This window comes from Onychomys torridus, chromosome 10, assembly GCF_903995425.1.
Source record: "Onychomys torridus chromosome 10, mOncTor1.1, whole genome shotgun sequence".
Taxonomy (NCBI): domain Eukaryota; kingdom Metazoa; phylum Chordata; class Mammalia; order Rodentia; family Cricetidae; genus Onychomys; species Onychomys torridus.
Window position 1 is genome coordinate 88,983,631 of NC_050452.1, and position 17,526 is coordinate 89,001,156.

A 17,526-nucleotide genomic window follows, 5' to 3' on the forward strand; every position below is an offset into this window, starting at 1 on the left:
AGCTAGACATTAGGCTTATACTTAAATGTGGTTTATATATCCTATGAGATTCCATTGGGGGGGAAAAACAATTTTCTTTTCAGCAGTTGTTAATTGGAGATAGGTTCTTGTTTAGACATGAGAGCTGGTGACCCCCTCTCAATACTTTGACTCCATCAGCTTGAACATGTGTAAGCCTTGTACATACTACAACAGTCTCTGTGAATTCATATATGTGTTGATCCTGTTGTATCTTGAAGAAACTGTTTACTTAATGTCATCTATCTCTCCCAACTCTTAAAATCTTCTGCCTCCTCTTCCAACATGTTCCCTGAACCCTGAGGGTAGTGGTTTGATGAAGACATACAATTTAGGGCTGAGTTTTGCAAAGTCTCTCATTCTCTGTACATTGTTCAGTTTTGCATCCCTGTGTTAGCTCCCCTACACTGCAAGAGGAAGCATCTCCACTCATGGCTGAATGAGACACTGATCTAGGGGTATAGCAGAATATCATTTGGAGTCATTTTATTGCTATGTTAATTTTGCACAATAGTATTTTGGTTTTCCCTAGGCCCTATAGAATCTCAAGTTTTTAACACCCAAGAAGTGTCAGGCATAAAATCTACCTCACAGAGGAGGCCTTAAATCCCATTGCTAACTCAATGTTTGTAACATGATTGTACCAGTGTTTTATGTAGGTAACTCAATAGTGTAAATCACAAAGTTTGTAACTATATTGTTGGTTACCTTTCTCCTATGGTAGCATTTAGAGTGCCTCCCAGTACCATGAACACTAATCAGTAGGGGTGAAGGCTCTAGGTAGGTACCATCTCAACTTTTTTATGTTCAATGAGATATATAGGCATTAGCTTCAGCAACAGGGATTACCATCAGTTTGTAGAGAAAAACTAATAGCCCTGGAAACAATTGGAGTTGTTTTGCCAACATGAGGCCACTTTGGCCAACAATTCAATTAGATTAACCTATATTATTAACTTGTTTGCAAGATGTAGCAAAAGTTTATTCTATTTGAAGTCAAGAGATATTTTCAGAAAAAAAAGATAATACACTACTCTAGTGCTCTAGCACTATTACTACTTAGGTTCTGGTTCATGGTAATATGCCATAAGAAAAAGACATGGAGTATTTTTAGAAATGAAGTGCTTGAACAAAAAGAATATAAGAGCTGGGTGGTAGTGGTCCCTTTAAAAAAAAAAGGAGTATACTATACAGACATTCTTAGAAAGATGAATATAGGGTTGGACATCATATTGAAACAACACTAGTAGTTTACTCATGAGCTATCCAGATACATATTTACAATTGATATATTAGCATAGCTGTTGCTTAATTTCTGAAATAATTAGATCAATGTTGAATAAAGGAGTCAATGGTGGCAAGCCATTAGTTTCTGTCACCATCCTGTCAAACAGGAACCAGAATAGGAAATTATTTAGAGAATGAGATGTGGTGGATACTTATCCTTACTAATTTGGTGCATAGATGTAGAAGCAAGAATTTCCATGAAAAAACCTGAGAAAGCTTTAAAAAAAAAAGATTCTAAAATGGAGGAAAAACAGATCCCTAAATTCTTGTATAATATTAAAAGGACCAGCCTTAATATTATACTTCCCAAGGGCTCAGAAGAGAAAACTAAAAACAGTGAGAATTATTTTCGGGAAATGGATCTAAGTACACCAAGCTCTTTGTCCATCTACTTCATTCCTCTGAGATAAAATCCTATCTACACAGTTTCAGTTCTGTTCTCATGCCTAGCTCCTTTCTTGCCTGATTTCTCTCTACCTTTATCCACTGTTTCCTCTAAGTTCTATCTTAATTCTCTCATCTTAATTCTGCCTCATCTAGGTCCTTCTCATCTTGTTCTTACCCAGCTAGCAATTCCCCATCTGGCTCTTCCTCATCTTCCATCTCGTCTATACATTCTCTCTGGTCAAAATCCTCCTTATCCCTCTCAGTCCTCCATCCTCAAGTTCTCCATTCCTCTCTTCCTCTCCATCTCCTTATACCTCTAAGTCTCCTCAAGTCTCTGAGGTGTTCAGTTATAAACCTAAGCCATAGCAATCCTCTGCCAGAGCAAGGTCACCAGGCTTGAATTCTTATGTGGTCATAAAGGTAGGTAAGAATTTTCCTCAGGCAGTCACCATCAGGCTTTCTTTTACAATACAAAATGGAAGTGGTAAAAGAGGAGGTCGACCGAGTGCTAATGAGCAGTTAGTATATCAAAAAGGAGATCTATGTGCTCAATCGACATTCCCAGAATTTGTTGGGTAAGAAGTTAGGGTTCTATTAGTAAGGTGGTATAAGAAAGAAGGGTCTCACCATAAATATCATAAGAAATAAAGCTATCTGCTTTACCTAGGAGACAGGTGTTGTTTCCTTTGGCTTTGGATGCTTGATAGGTATTTTAGATAAATACAGTTAGGAGTTCTAAGAAGCATGAATAGCATTACAAGAAAATCACTATAGGAACCAGCTAATCTACATACAAAAGCTAAAATAGAGCCATGGCTTGACCTTTGGAGAAGTCCTTGACCTTTCCAAGTATTAGCTTTTGTGATAGTAGCTGAATTCCATTACGTTTTCCTGCAGCTTGCAGCACTAAATGTGTTGCTCAGGCAAACTGTGAGCTAAGCTATGGGTTGGCAGTGTATGGACTTGAGCTAAGCAGCATTGTGGATTCCTGCCATGGCACACAGAGGCATCTCCAAGCCACACAGTATGTTACGTAGTGGATTTAGCTCTTGTTAGTACAGACAAAAAAAAAAAAATGGTTTCTGGGCTACACACTGCTTTGATGGAGGCATCGACCCACTACTTCTAAGAGTTGGTGGTGAGCATGGCTCTCAGAGCTGTCTATGAATGTAACCACTACCATACTGGGAAGCTGAAATAGGCGGAGTCAGCAGCCAAGGCTTCCACTACCGTTTAAAGCAATAGATTCACCATAAGGCAGATTCAGATAGAATAAGACTTCAAATGGTTTACATTATGTGTAAAAATGAATGTAGGACTGGAAGAGAGGGTAAAAGGAGGATAGAAAGTTATATAAAGAACTAGTATAAAAATAAAGTCTTTAAAGAGAGTAAAAGTAATATAAAAAATAAGCCACGTAAAGATGGAAATCACACACAGAGTCTGGATTATATTGTCTTTGGGATTTTTAACTGAAGAAAGACATTTGATTATAAAGGCTGGTGAGTTAAAACAATATGTATATTTTAAAGGTATCTTAACTTCAAAAATTGGGTCTAAAAATATATATTGCTTTGGAAAGGAGCCTCTGCTTTTGTTTCCACAGGAAGCAAGAGGCTATGGATTTATTCCAGGTTAAGATGGATCAAATTTGATCAAGCTAGACCTTCTGTATCTTAACAGATGGTACCTATCAACAAAGGTTAAAGATAGTCTACCTAGGACTTGACTATTATCTTGAATTTTCTCAGGATCCCCATAATACTACCATTGTCCCCTATCAGCAGGAAGTAGCCTAGAACGCGACAATCACATTCCCCAAAAATGGATTATGGATATTTGTCTTTGTTTAGAGATTGATTATGAATTGTTTTTTTAATTATTATTATGTGTTTTAATTTTATACATAAGCCATGGGTTCCCCTGTCCTGTCCCCTCCCGCACCCACCCCCACCTTCTCCAAAGCCCCACCCCTCCATTCCCATGTCCTCCAGGACCAAGACACCCCTGGGGATTCATTTAAACCTGGTGGATTCAGTACAGGCAGGTCCAGTCCCCTCCTTCCAGACTGAGCATGTGTCCCTGTGTAAACCCAAGGTTCCAAACAGTCAGCTCATGCACTAAGGACAGGTCCCGGTCCCACAGACTGAGTGCCTCCCAAACAGATAAAGCTATTCAATTGTCTCACTTATCCAGAGGGCCTGCTCCAGGTGGGGGCTCCACAGCCTTTGGTTCATAATTCATGTGCTTCCATTCATTTGGCTATTTGCCCCTGTGCTTTTTGCAATCTTGGATTCAACAATTCATGCTCTTGCACTCCTTCCTCTTTCTCAACAGTTGGACACCTGGAGCTCCACCTGGGGCCTGGCTGAGGATCTCTGCATCCACTTCCATCAGTTATTGGATGAGAGTTCCAAGATGACTATTAGGGTGTTTACTCATCTGATCACCAGACTAGGTCAGATCAGGCTATCTCTCAACCATTGCCAGCAGTCTACAGAGGATATATCATTGTGGATTTCTGGAGACCTCTCGAGCACTCTGCCTATTCCTGTTCTCATGTGGTCATCATTTATCATGGTCTGTTATTCCTTGTTCTCCCTTTCTGTTCTTGATCCAGCTGGGATCTCCTGCTCCTTTAAGCTTTCTTTTCTTCTTCAAATCTTGCCCTTCATTACTCCTACGGTGGTCCAAGTTGTTCATGTAGATCTCATCCATTTCTCTGTCATTGGGTGATTCCTGGGTCTTTCCTAGGGTCCCGTTTAATAGGTAGCCTCCCTGGAGTTGTGTAGCAGTCTAGTCATCTTTGTTTTATATCTAGTATCCTCCTATGAGTGAGTACATACCATGTTTGTCCTTCTGAGTCTGGGTTACCTCACTCAGGATGATTTTTTCTAGATCCATCCATTTGCCTGAAAACCTCATGATGTCATTGTTTTTCTCTGGTGAGTAGTACTCCATTGTTTATATGTAACATATTTTCTTTATCCATTCTTCAGTTGAAGGGCATCTAAGTTGTTTCCAGGTTCTGGCTATTACAAACAAAGCTGATACGAACATAGCTGAGCAAATGCCCTTGTGGTATGATTGAGCATTCCTTGGGTATATGCCCAAGAGTGCTACAGCTGGGTCTTGGGGGAGATGGATTCCCAATTTTTTTAAGGAAGTGCCATATTGATTTCCAAAGTGGCTGTACAAGCTTACATTCCCACCAACAGTAGAGGAGAGTTCCCCTTGCTCCACATACTCTCCAGAATAAGCTGTCTTCTGTGTTTTTTATCTTAGCCACTCTGACAGGTGTAAGGTGGTATCTCAGAGTCATTTTGATTTGCATTTCCTGGATAATTAAGGGATGTTGAGCAATTCCTTAAATGTCTTTCCACCATTTGAACTTTCTCTGTGGAGAATTCTGTGTTTAGTTCTATAGCCCATTTCTTAATTGGACTGTTAGGCATTTTGATGTCTAATTTCTTGAGTTCTTTATATATTCTGGATATCAGCCCTCTGTCAGATGTGGGGTTGGTGAAGACCATTTCCAACTCTGTAGGCTGTGGAAGAAATAATGATCTCCTGTGTAAATTAATGTGATTTCCATTTTGTTTAGAGGAGAATTCAGAAAGCAACCACATTACTCCTCTCACTGCTATGGAGAGACATTACATAGACTATTCAAGTATGTATGTACCATAGATGATGGAACATGCAGTCATCACCTCCTGGCTTATTGCAAACTCTTCATCATAAAAGAGACATTAAACACACTCATGTAAAAAGATAGCAAATAAATTTAGCCTTCTCTATTTGTCCTTCAACATGCTGATGATCATTCAGTTACCAGCTTTAATCAATGCAAGTTATACATTAACTTCTGGGCTAATTTCTTTTTAGATAAAAGTGAAAGTAGTGACAGAAGGGAACATGCTGTGAACAGAGGGACTTTGATTTCAAGGATGCCTGTGAAGTGGATGTCTGCTCTACTCCTGCTACAGATGAGTTGCTACTTCAGATATGGGAACTGTGGGAAGGTGTTGGTATGGCCAATGGAATACAGTCACTGGATGAATTTAAAGATAATACTGGATGAACTTGTACAAAGGGGTAATGAAGTGACTGTTTTGAGACCTTCGTCTTCTATCTTCCTTGATCCCAAAAAACCATCTGGTCTTAAATATGAAACATTTCCTACAGCTTCCAATAATGATGAAGTAGAGAAGTTTTTTACCCAATGGGTCAATATGTGGGTATATGATGTGCCAAAAGATACATGTTGGAGATATTACCCATCAATGAACATAATGTTTGGGCAATTTTCTGATTTGTGGTTAAAGCTTTGTAGAGAAGCAGTTTCAAATAAACAACTTATATCAAAACTACAGAAATCCAAGTTTGATGTTGTTCTTTCAGATGCTATTGGTCCCTGTGGTGAGCTGATAGCTGAGTTACTCCAAGTACCCTTTGTGTACAGTCTTCGCTTTGGTAATGGCTACGCAATAGAAAAGTACAGCGGGGGACTTATACTCCCTCCCTCCTATGTACCTATTGTTTTGTCAGGGCTAAGTGGCCAAATGACATTCGTGGAGAGGGTAGAAAATATGGTATGTTTGCTTTATTTTGACTTTTTCTATGAGTCATTTCCTGCTAAGGATTGGGATCCATTTTTCAGTGAAATTTTAGGTAAGTTGTGTCTCTCATCAGCAGGGTGAGGGCCTACCTTTCATTGCTCTTAAAGATATTCTTAGGTGCAAATTTATCTTTCACACTGAGATGATTAAATGAAATATAATATTGCACAACAAACTCACTACAGCATCATGTCCAAACCTCCATTTTAAACACCTAAACTACTGAAGCTTGGATCCAAATATATTGTTGGTATCATTGGCAGTCATGGTCTCCTAGTTTAAAAAAGAAAGTCACAATTAAGCAAGAGCAAAAAATTCTATTCTCATGCTTTCTGAAAACTTTCCAGATAATATGTGTAAATATTTCTACAAAGAAATACATATTATTACATTGCTAATACAAATGAAAGTAGAGATAGATGCCAGAAATTCTTCCAGGTCTAACACTCAGGAAACAAAGAATTAAGGGATAGCTTGTTTGTTTTAGAAACTGGCATGATTCCTGCAAAAGTTGTGTCCATAATTATGCTCGGATAGCTTGACTCTAGGGCTAGAATGCTCCTTTATAATTGTATCTGCTTTTCTGAAGCCTTAGCGAAGAACAAAATGCATGGCAGATAGATAGGGGCTTCGTGGATTATATAATGAATAGGATTGCTGAATTATTGAGGTAACATTAGCATTTCATCTCAAGTTTACCTTTAATATGCCTATATTATATAAACCACAAATAAATTGCTTTGTACATAAAGTAAATATATTTGTTCCATGAATGATCGCTTTGTTTCTTTGAGTAAAATCATTCCAACATTTTTCAGATAATATATATTTTATTCACGTGGCAATACTTTCATTACCATTTTGCTCTTACATCTCCAACTCATTTCTCTATTTAGGAAGACCTACTACTATGGTTGATACAATGAAGAAAGCAGAAATGTGGCTCATTCGGTCCTACTGGGATTTAGAATTTCCTCGCCCATCTTTACCAAACATTGAGTTTGTTGGAGGACTCCACTGCAAACCTGCCAAACCCCTGCCTAAGGTAAGTTCACTCTTTTAGTTTAGTTTTGTTTCATTTTAGTAAAAATGGTTCTACACCATTTTTTTTTCAGTTTTTCTTCCATTGAGAAAGAATCAGAAGTGGGGAAAAACATCCTGCCAAGTGGATGCTCAAAGTTAAAACAGCCACAAATCTATGCATTTCTTTCCATTTGTGGAATAACAGGAGAACCTTGGGGAAACAGCTTAATTCAATGCTATAAAAAAGTGATGCACATTCATGCAAAAACTATCAAAAGATTAGCATACATCTCAATAAGTTCTTCATATGCAGAGAAACAACATAGAGAAGTTTCTGCCTAAGCCAAACCCATTTTGAAAGATAAACTATACTCAATAAAAATTGTATGGGAATGTATTTAAGGAAGTGATTATAATATAAAGAGACCATTGAATAGAAATAATAAAACACATCCTAAAATCATTGATTTAAAAAACAAAACAAAACAAAACAGAAAACCCTAAGATGTGAAAGAGAGGTCAAAGGATAAGGCTAAGACGATATAAGAAGATAAGAAGTTAGGACTGCATGTGTGGTTTAGCAGGAAGATATAGACAGCATGGGGCTTTTGATAAACATATTATGTAAAAGTTCACAGTAGGAAAGTGATTAAAATGTTAATTATGCCATTAAGACCACAGAGAAGGGAAGTGAACTGAGAAGAAGTAAGGTCAGATTTTCTTTAAAATTAAAAAAAAAAAAAAAAAAAAAACACACCTTCAAGATGCAGTCCTTGAGTTGTGTTGCATAGAAACGAGACTGGAAATAAAGAACCTGTAGGAGGCTGCTGTTACAGTTTAGATAGCAAAAAGGTGAGCATAGAATAGAATACTCTTAGGTCTCAGTACATCTAATCAGAATCTAACAGTAACTAGATCATATGGACTTTGGAAGAAAGATTGAAACCAGTGAAACTAAGTATCTCAGCTTCTAAGTGGGTAATTCCAAGTTAATGTTGAACATTTCTGTCATGGGTATTTTTGTTGTTACTGTTAGACTGAGGCAACATTCCTGACAAACCACAGTACTAAATGATTTATATTGGTAATGGACTTGGAAGTTTCAGGACTCGGCTCTGTTGGTGCTGGTCCTAGATTAAGGCAGACTCTATTGGGGGCAGAAATGTATGGAAGGAACTGTCCATACCATGAAGGAAGCAGAGCATTAGTTGGATTGCCCCCAACACAAGAAAACAACTACCTGATGGAGTCAAGTAGGCTTCTCTTCATAAAGTTTCCAAAACTCCCGCAAAAATGCAATGACCAGCAGCCAAAGGATTTACCAGTGAGCACAAAGGGAGACATTTGCATGCAAACCATAATTATTTACTAAAATTATTAATTATCTTACATTTGAAGAAACTTTATATTTATCTTGCCCAATAATAATGAGAATTTTAACACATTCTCGGGCAGTGTCCTAAAAGATATATACCATATATATTTATGAAAGTAAATGTATAAATTTTGGAAACAGGATGAAAAAGTGTAAACCTAAAATGTGTCCTGTCAAGATTCTTCAACAGTATCAGCATAAGCAGAAGACCATTCCTCAATATCATGAATTTTTGGCTTCAATTACTTCATAAGAAAACTCAACATTTCCTTGCTTTCAGTCTACTAATTAATGCACTATAAGTTTGTAAGATAAATTGTTAAATGATCTTATAATTTAAAATCTTGGAGCCAGATAATGGGGTTAAAACTGAGAGATCAGAGGAATGGGACAAGCCACAGCCAACCTCACTTTAACAGCCCTGAACCTTCAAAGAGACCTACTTCCTGTATACCTACTCGTATGCCTTTCCATTCTGCCATATCATTTCCTCTTTCTACCCAGCTATATCCCTTCCTGTCTGTCTGTACAGACCTGCAGACCTCTATGGTTGGTGCTGGGATTAAAGGCATGTGTCATCAAGCCTGGCTCTGTTCTCCAATATGGCCGTGAATTCACAGAGATCCGGATGGATCTCTGCTTCCCAAATGCTAAGAATAAAGGCATGTGCTACCATTGCCTGACTTCCATGTTTAATATAGTGGCTGGCTTTTTCCTCTGATCGTCAGATACACTTTATTAGGGTGCACAATACATTGGGGGACACAATATATCACCACAACAGTTGTAAGACAGTTATAGAAAGTAAGCTTTCTTTAATGACATATAATATGATAACCAAAAATTCTTGCAATTGTATATCACTAGCAACCATATAACATTAAAGTATTTTTCATTTATTTTTAATTTGTGTGATGTATGTGTGTGCATATGTACTACTGTGTATGCATGTCGGGAGAAGGACATCATGGCATATGTATAAATGTTAAAGGCAAATTCCAGGAGTCTGTTTTTTCTTCTAGCATGGGGATTACAGGATCAAATTCAGGTCATCAGACTTGGTAACAAGAATCCTCCCAACTGAGCCTTCTCACCAACCACTGAAGTAGTTTTAAATGGTTAACATCCAGCAATAGTTTTGAATGTTGACATCTAGACTATACACAGTAGTTTCCTATGATCAAAGGATGATTCCACACGTGTGTAGGTTTTGCACATTTTATCCTGTACTTGAAGGATTCCTCGATTTCCATTAAGAGAAATGGGCAGTGTTATTAGTATTAGAACAAGGGAAAGAAGACAAAAAAAAAAAAACAACAAAAACAATGTGCAACAACGCAGTGATTATTATTGGTTATAACAACCGTTGTCATTATGTTTCAAAAACAATATGCAACAACGCAGTGATTATTATTGGTTATAACAACCATTGTTATTATGTTTCACAGACAAGATTCTAACCTAAGTTATATATTGTAAACTTTGTCTTATTCTGTGTTCAAATTTCTGTATTTAGTCTGAAAACATGGCTCAGCAGGCAAAAGACTAGACTAAAGGCCTGATAACTTGAGTTTCATCCACATAAATGGCAAAAAGGGAAAACTTCTGAACATTTTTTTTTTGTCTTCTGCCCTTCTAATGGTCACTGTTTTACACACACACACACACACACACACACACACACACACACACGAACACACACTAAGTAAAAATAAATGCTAAAATTTATATTTTTCTGTCCCCAGTTATCTGCTTTTCTATCACTTATCAAACACTCTTGTGACTTCTTTCCTGAAAAACAGAAATCAGAAGTTTATAATTTTTTTTTTTTCTGAGACAGGGTTTCTCTGTAGCTTTGGAGGCTGTCCTGGAACTCGCTTTGTAGCCCAGGCTGGCCTCGAACTCACAGAGATCCACCTGCCTCTGCCTCTCAAGTGCTGGGATTACAGGCGTGAGCCACCATCGCCTGGCTGAAGTTTATAAATTGTATCATGTCTTTACAATACTGATACATGAATACTACATAGTATATGTATCTGAACTATGCAAAGAAAATTAATTTATGTATAATAAATATGTATCATAATTTTATAAACAATAAAAATACCTTCTTCAAACAAAATAAAAAATAATTATACAAATTGCATATATAAATATTACATTTTTAATTGTTTTACCAGAATCCTTTAATAACTAAATCAACAAGGGTGCAAGGTTTATATTAAGTAACTTATGTACTTATTAGTCACAGCAATAAATTGTTTTATATCACTATCCTTATTTACATTAAATCACCACTGGTCCCAGGAAATGAAGAAAAGGGGAAAATCACATTTTCTATAGGTTAAGAAATTAATGTAGCTGGGCAGTGGTGGTGTATGCCTTTAATCCTAGCAATTGGGAGGCAGAGGCAGGCGGATCTCTGAGTTTGAGGCAAGCCTGGGCTACAGAGCAAGTTCCAGGACAGGCTCCAAAGCTACACAGAGAAACCCTGTCTTGAAAAAAACAAAAAAAAAAGAAAAGAAAAGGAAAGGAAAGAAAGAAAAAAAGAAATGAAGGAAGGAAGGAAGGAAGAAAGAAAGAAGGAAGGAATGAAGAAAGGAAAGAAAGAAAGAAAGAAAGAAAGAAAGAAAGAAAGAAAAGAAAGAAAAGAAAGAAATGTAAATGAGGGTTACAACTTTCTGATCACCTCATATGAGGGACATATTGCAATTTTAATTTTTTTCAGAACATAATACTTGGAATACTTGTTGCTCAAAGATGGGAATATACATAGTGGTGCTCTCCATGAATGATTAAGACAGCAATGATTGTCTTATGTGTGCTTGACCAGTAGTACTTATCAGTCCTATAATACTTCATTGTTCTCCTACTTTAATGGCAATTTTAATAGCATTTCATCTGCTGTTGATTTTCAGTAGTAAAACAATTTCTGTATCCACAGGAAATGGAAGAGTTTGCACAGAGCTCTGGGGAACATGGTGTGGTGGTATTTTCTCTGGGATCAATGATCAGAAACATATCACAAGAACGAGCCAACACAATTGCGTCAGCCCTGGCACAGATTCCACAAAAGGTAAAATGGTGCCCTCATGGAAGACAAGTTTATTAACTTCTGGAAAGGTCTGACCCTGGAAGGATCCTTTATGTAAAATGAAGTATTATGATTTGCCTTAACCAGTTTAAAAATAAAGATAAATATAACAGATTATACATAATGTGTTTTTGACTGGCAATGACATTGACATAAACATTGTGATCACAGAGAAGCATGGTGAGTGAGTACAGTAATATAAGCAAAATTTAAAAAAACAACTAAATTCTCAAGTCACTCCTTTTTTCTTGAGCCTTGTTTAAAACTAGACATTCAGGGAAAATGAATTTTATTTAATAATTTTACTAGCAGATATTGAAAACAATGTCTGCAGTATAGCATATAGTAGACTTCTAGACTTGTAGTAGCATCTAGACTTCCCAGGTAACCCTTCACTCTTTATGAGATTTCTGAACTAGGGTGGCTTAGTTACCATTCAGGAGCCTTTTCAGAGAAAGACAGAAGGGTTGCACCTCAGTCTTTTTGTACCATGTTCACTGAGAAAATCAGAATTGGCCCTTGTAGAACCTGCCAAAACCCCTAACAGGATGATGTAAATGAGAGGGTGGAGTGGTTCCTACCCTTACAGTGAACTATCCGTAATCAAACATCATCCATGGGACTATGTCTCTAACCCAGGAGAGCAACATGTCTGTCATTTAGGAACAAATGGAGAAATAAGGGATAGTCCAGTAGAAATAAGCTTCATGCTGGCTCTCTTCATAAGGTATAGGAAGATAATTTACCACAGCTGAACTTCAATCTGGAGTGCTTAGGAACTAGACTTTAGCTTTCTTTCACATGAAGTCTCCATGCAATCCCTAGTGCTGGTTTTCCTTGTGATCCTGAAGCTAAGTTTAAACATCTCACAGCAAACAGATATTAAACATGTAGGTGAAGCTCCAATTTATGAGGGTAGTTTCAGATTTCTAAAGTTAGCACCATTTGTGTGGTCTGGCTTTAGAACTGCTTGGGATTTTAAAAAGCATATTAACCTCAAAGTGTTGTGCAATCTATCCTAAGGAACCAATGTGGCACCATTAGGATGTTGTTCTTTTTTCTACAGCTACTATTGCTTATGAGCAGCAAGCCAGCTTCCTTTTCTATATGAAAGGAATACTCAGTCTCAGTGACAGTGATGTGACTCATGTATGAGATGCTCTAGGTTTCTTATGATCCTAAGTAAAACATATTTCTCACCAAAAGATGAAGAATATTAGATTTTTATTTTTTGCTTGTTTTTAAAAAAATGTCAAAGTCATTCTCTGTGGTTGCTATTTTCATGGTGGAGACAGCACCTCCTTAACATGCAGAAGGGTGCAAGCAAGCCTGTGGACCTTTATGTCCTGGGGAAATGCTCTGCCAGCAACCACATCACTGGCAGTCAGTGGACAATTTAAACACTTACACTCTGTGAGATCATTGTCAGGATGGGATGGACAGATGACTCATACTCTGATTCTCCATGATGGTGCCTTTTCAAAAAAACTCCTATATAGAGAAAATTAGGAATATGGAGTAATTTTAAAAAATAAATAATTAGTAATTAAAAATACCAAATTCTATTAAAATAACAGGACAGATGACTATAAGTAAAATCTGAGGTTATTTTAAACTGGCATGAAATTAGAAATGGAAAATTAAAAGTATATAGCAAATACACATAAAGTTTAATCATTCTTCCTTGAACCTGAATTATGACCACATAAAATTTAAGAAATAAATACATTCACATTTTATTATCTCTCTCGTGTATGTATGTAACTTCACATGGAAAAATCATGATGACATGCAACTGACTAACTATCAAGAGAAACAGAGGTGATGTTGCCATACTCTGTCTCACTTTTTTGATAGTTCTTATTGTCTAAAGTCACTTTTTCTGGTTTCCACACATGGCCTGTGACCGGCACTTAGCTAAGCACCATCTAACTTTTTAAATACTGTATTTTAAGTTTTGAATCCTGGTTTAAATTATTGTCCAACCTCTAACAGGTTCTTTGGAGATTTGAGGGCGAGAAACCAGACACCTTAGGACCCAATACTAGGGTGTTCAAGTGGATGCCTCAGAATGACCTTTTAGGTAAGACTCTGGGAAACAAATGCTGAAAACATGCGTCACAGACTGTAGTCCAATAGGAAACGAACTGACTCCTTTTAGAAAACTCAAAAATAAAACCAATTTTAAAATATTGATTTTTTTAAACTTGAAAGAAAATGAAACATGAGCTGACATTGTATTTTTCTATTCCAGAAACAATGTGTACATTTTTAAAAGCAACTGCCTCTTATAGAGAGTGTTTTGTACATACCTTGGATTTTACTGATTCAATTTTATAACTATTCCCCTTACTAAAGTAGAATTTAAAAAAAACTGCTAATAAACAACAGCCCTTTTTTACTTATCAATGACAATATTTTCCATCAGAAAAATTCACAATGTTTATCATGAAACAATATAACACTGTGATTACCATAGTTGTCCTGGATGCCTTAAAAAGCCTGTATCAGGCTTAGTAAATGAAAAGTTTCACTTTTGAGACAATCATACATGAGTACTTTATTTACATCATTTTCGGCTTCTCCCTCCTTCAACTCCTGCTTTGCCCCCTGCCATCCCACCGTCCCACCATCCCACCATCTCACCATCCCACCATCTCACCATCCCACCATCTCACCATCTCACCACCCCACCATCTCACCATCTCACCATCCCACCATCCCACCATCCCACCATCCCACCATCCCCCATCTCACCATCCCACCATCCCACCATCCCACCATCCCACCATCCCACCATCTCACCATCTCACCATCCCACCATGCTCACCATCTCACCATCTCACCCATCCCCACCATCCCACCATCTCACCATCCCACCATCCCACCATCTCACCATCTCACCATCCCACCATCTCACCATCCCACCATCCCACCATCCCACCATCTCACCATCCCACCATCCCACCATCTCACCATCCCACCATCCCACCATCCCACCATCCCACCATCCCACCATCCCACCATCCCACCATCACACCATCCCACCATCCCACCATCCCACCATCCCACCATCCCACCATCCCACCATCCCACCATCCCACCATCCCACCATCTCACCATCCCACCATCCCACCATCCCACCGAGTTCACTGATTGTTCCTAGTTATACACATGTGTTTAGGGCTAACAATGGAGTATTAGATAATATATGAGGGCGTTCATACTGGAGAGACCTGGCTCTTCCATCATGGTAGCCACTGATTGGCCCACATCTTTTTCCTCTAGGAACAGGACTCTGTGAAACTTCCCCTATCTATGTTAGCAGGTGAACTGGTACTGTCATTGTGAAGGTCTTATTTAGGCCAACACATTGTCAAGACTTCATGGATGCAACATCCCTATAATATCTCCAAAACACTTCTTCCATCAGGTATTCTGGTCCTCTGGCTCTTATACTCTTCTTACACCTTTTCCAAAATGTTTCCACAGCCTTTGATTTACAAGTTAGCTGCTGTAAGCATGCTGATTGATCTTGGGCATCCAATGGTTATACTCTTCTCACACCTTTTCCAAAATGTTTCCAAAGCCTTTGATTTACAAGTTTAGCTGCTGTAAGCATGCTGATTGATCTTGGGCATCCAATGGTCATTTATTCTCTTCATTTTGACCAGCCGTGGATCTCTGCAGTATTGTCCACTTGCTGCAATGGAAGCATTTGGATGAGGTGTGGGAGCTACACTTACCTGTGGTTTTAAGGATAAATGTTTTAGAATGTAGTTAGAAATTAATACCTTGGGTTTTGGGAAAATGGCAGTAGGGGGTCCTTTTATGGGGTCTATGATCCTCCTCCAGGCATGAATAGTTGAATAGGTTTACAATACCAATGCATTGAATTTATTACTACTGAGCTAACCGGCAAAATCTAATTAGACAATCCTTGGTTTAATCTTACGATAAAGTGCCACCAGTCTTTAGAACCAATTAATTGATATCTTGCCATGCCAGTCATTGTACACTTTATAGATTTGAAGCTGATAGTGCATTATTGATTGGGATTACCTTTCTCCCTAGCGATACTTAATGTAGCATGCTCTAATACCATAAAGTCCTTAGAGAGGAAGTTTCCAGTCAATTGCATGTCCAATTCATCCAGGTCCCTACTGTCTGAGAGTATAGTGTCTTCATCAGTAGGTGCCTATGGGGATGTTGTTTCCTGTTGCCTGTGAATGTGTGTTTCTGTAATTGGTTGATAAATAAAATACTGATTGGCCAGTAGCCAAGCAGGAAGTATAGGTGGGGCAAGCTGAGAGGAGAATTCTGGGAAGAAGAAGAGCAGAGCCAGCCAGACACAGAGGAAGCAAGATGACAAGGCAGAAATGAGAAAAGATACCAAGCCACATGGCCAAACATAGATAAGAATTATGGGTTAATTTAAGTGTAAGAGCTAGTCAATAATAAGCCTAAACAAATGGCCAAGGAATTATAATTGATATAAGCCTCTGTGTGTTTACTTGGGGGATGTGAATGTAAGAGTTTGTTGTGACCACCTGCCGGCCAAGACACAGAAATCTTCCAACCGCAATTAGGGTCTGATCTTCAAGTTCTGGGAAGCAATCAAGGACAATGGCTAGAGTCTATATTGTTTGGGAAGAGTTCTGGACACAGAAGCCCCCAAACCAACAACTGATAGTGAAGTTTTCCATTTCTGACACTGGATATTTTGATAACAGTCTATGGTTCCTGAGACTGCCAGCATCACCACACTTGGCAAAACTTCTTCCAACCCTACCCTCTCCACACACACACATGCACACACATGATTATGTATGTACTAATAAGCAAGGTTACACAACAATGTCTCCCTATTGATTCCTCAAGCACCTTCGGTTCCATTTGTTTCCCTGGGAAGAGGGTAATGGAAGGAAGAAGCAAGAGAGAGATAGGTGGCACTAAGAACATATGAACTCTTTAAGTCAGTAAGTTATAGCAAACACATGGCTTCCTTAGACCTTCATTTTCTTCCATCCGGTAGGTACTCTGTGTGTTCAACTGAAAATCACCTGCCATCATTCTAGTGTCTTCTCATGACACATCTGTCATTAATCTCTCAACTAATTCTTCTGTAAGCCCTAGCATCACATTGAAAAGAAAACAGTAGGTGTAGCATTCTTGGTTACTCTGCCGTGTACTTGGATGACTTTTGCTCTGAGATATTAAAGGAATTCAAGGAATTCAATTTAATTATTATGTTAAAAATACCCCGCCCCTTTGATCACTTTATTATAGATTTATACTTACATATAAATTGTATTTAATATGTTTTCTGTTGTTCTTCTGATCCTAAGTCATCAAAAAACTAAAGCTTTTGTAACTCATGGTGGAGCCAACGGCATTTATGAGGCGATCCATCATGGGATCCCCATGGTTGGCATCCCTTTATTTGCAGAACAACATGATAATGTCGCTCACATGGTGGCCAAAGGAGCAGCTGTTTCGGTTGACTTTCATACGATGACAAGTGAAGATCTGCTTAATGCACTAAAGGCAGTCATTCACATCCCTTCGTGAGTATAGCCATCTATCTATTTATTTGTCTTGTATTGGAACCCAGGACTTTACACATGCATGCTAAGCAACTATTCTGTCCCTGAGCTATGTCATGAACCTATTTAATACAGACAATTTTTCACCAGAACATCCAGAGAACAGCAATTAAC

The 17,526-nt window shown here is 38.1% G+C and overlaps 1 protein-coding gene across 1 annotated transcript in view; it reads left to right on the forward strand.

Annotated features, from left to right (window-relative positions):
* The first annotated feature begins 5,642 nt into the window (after positions 1 to 5,642).
* Positions 5,643 to 17,526, forward strand: part of LOC118592200 (UDP-glucuronosyltransferase 2B7-like) — a 250,379-nt gene continuing 238,495 nt past the window's right edge. Inside the window, 4 exon segments of the mRNA XM_036201010.1 lie at positions 5,643 to 6,366; positions 7,211 to 7,359; positions 11,657 to 11,788; positions 13,802 to 13,889. Of these exon segments, the coding sequence (XP_036056903.1) occupies positions 5,643 to 6,366; positions 7,211 to 7,359; positions 11,657 to 11,788; positions 13,802 to 13,889 (1,093 nt within the window).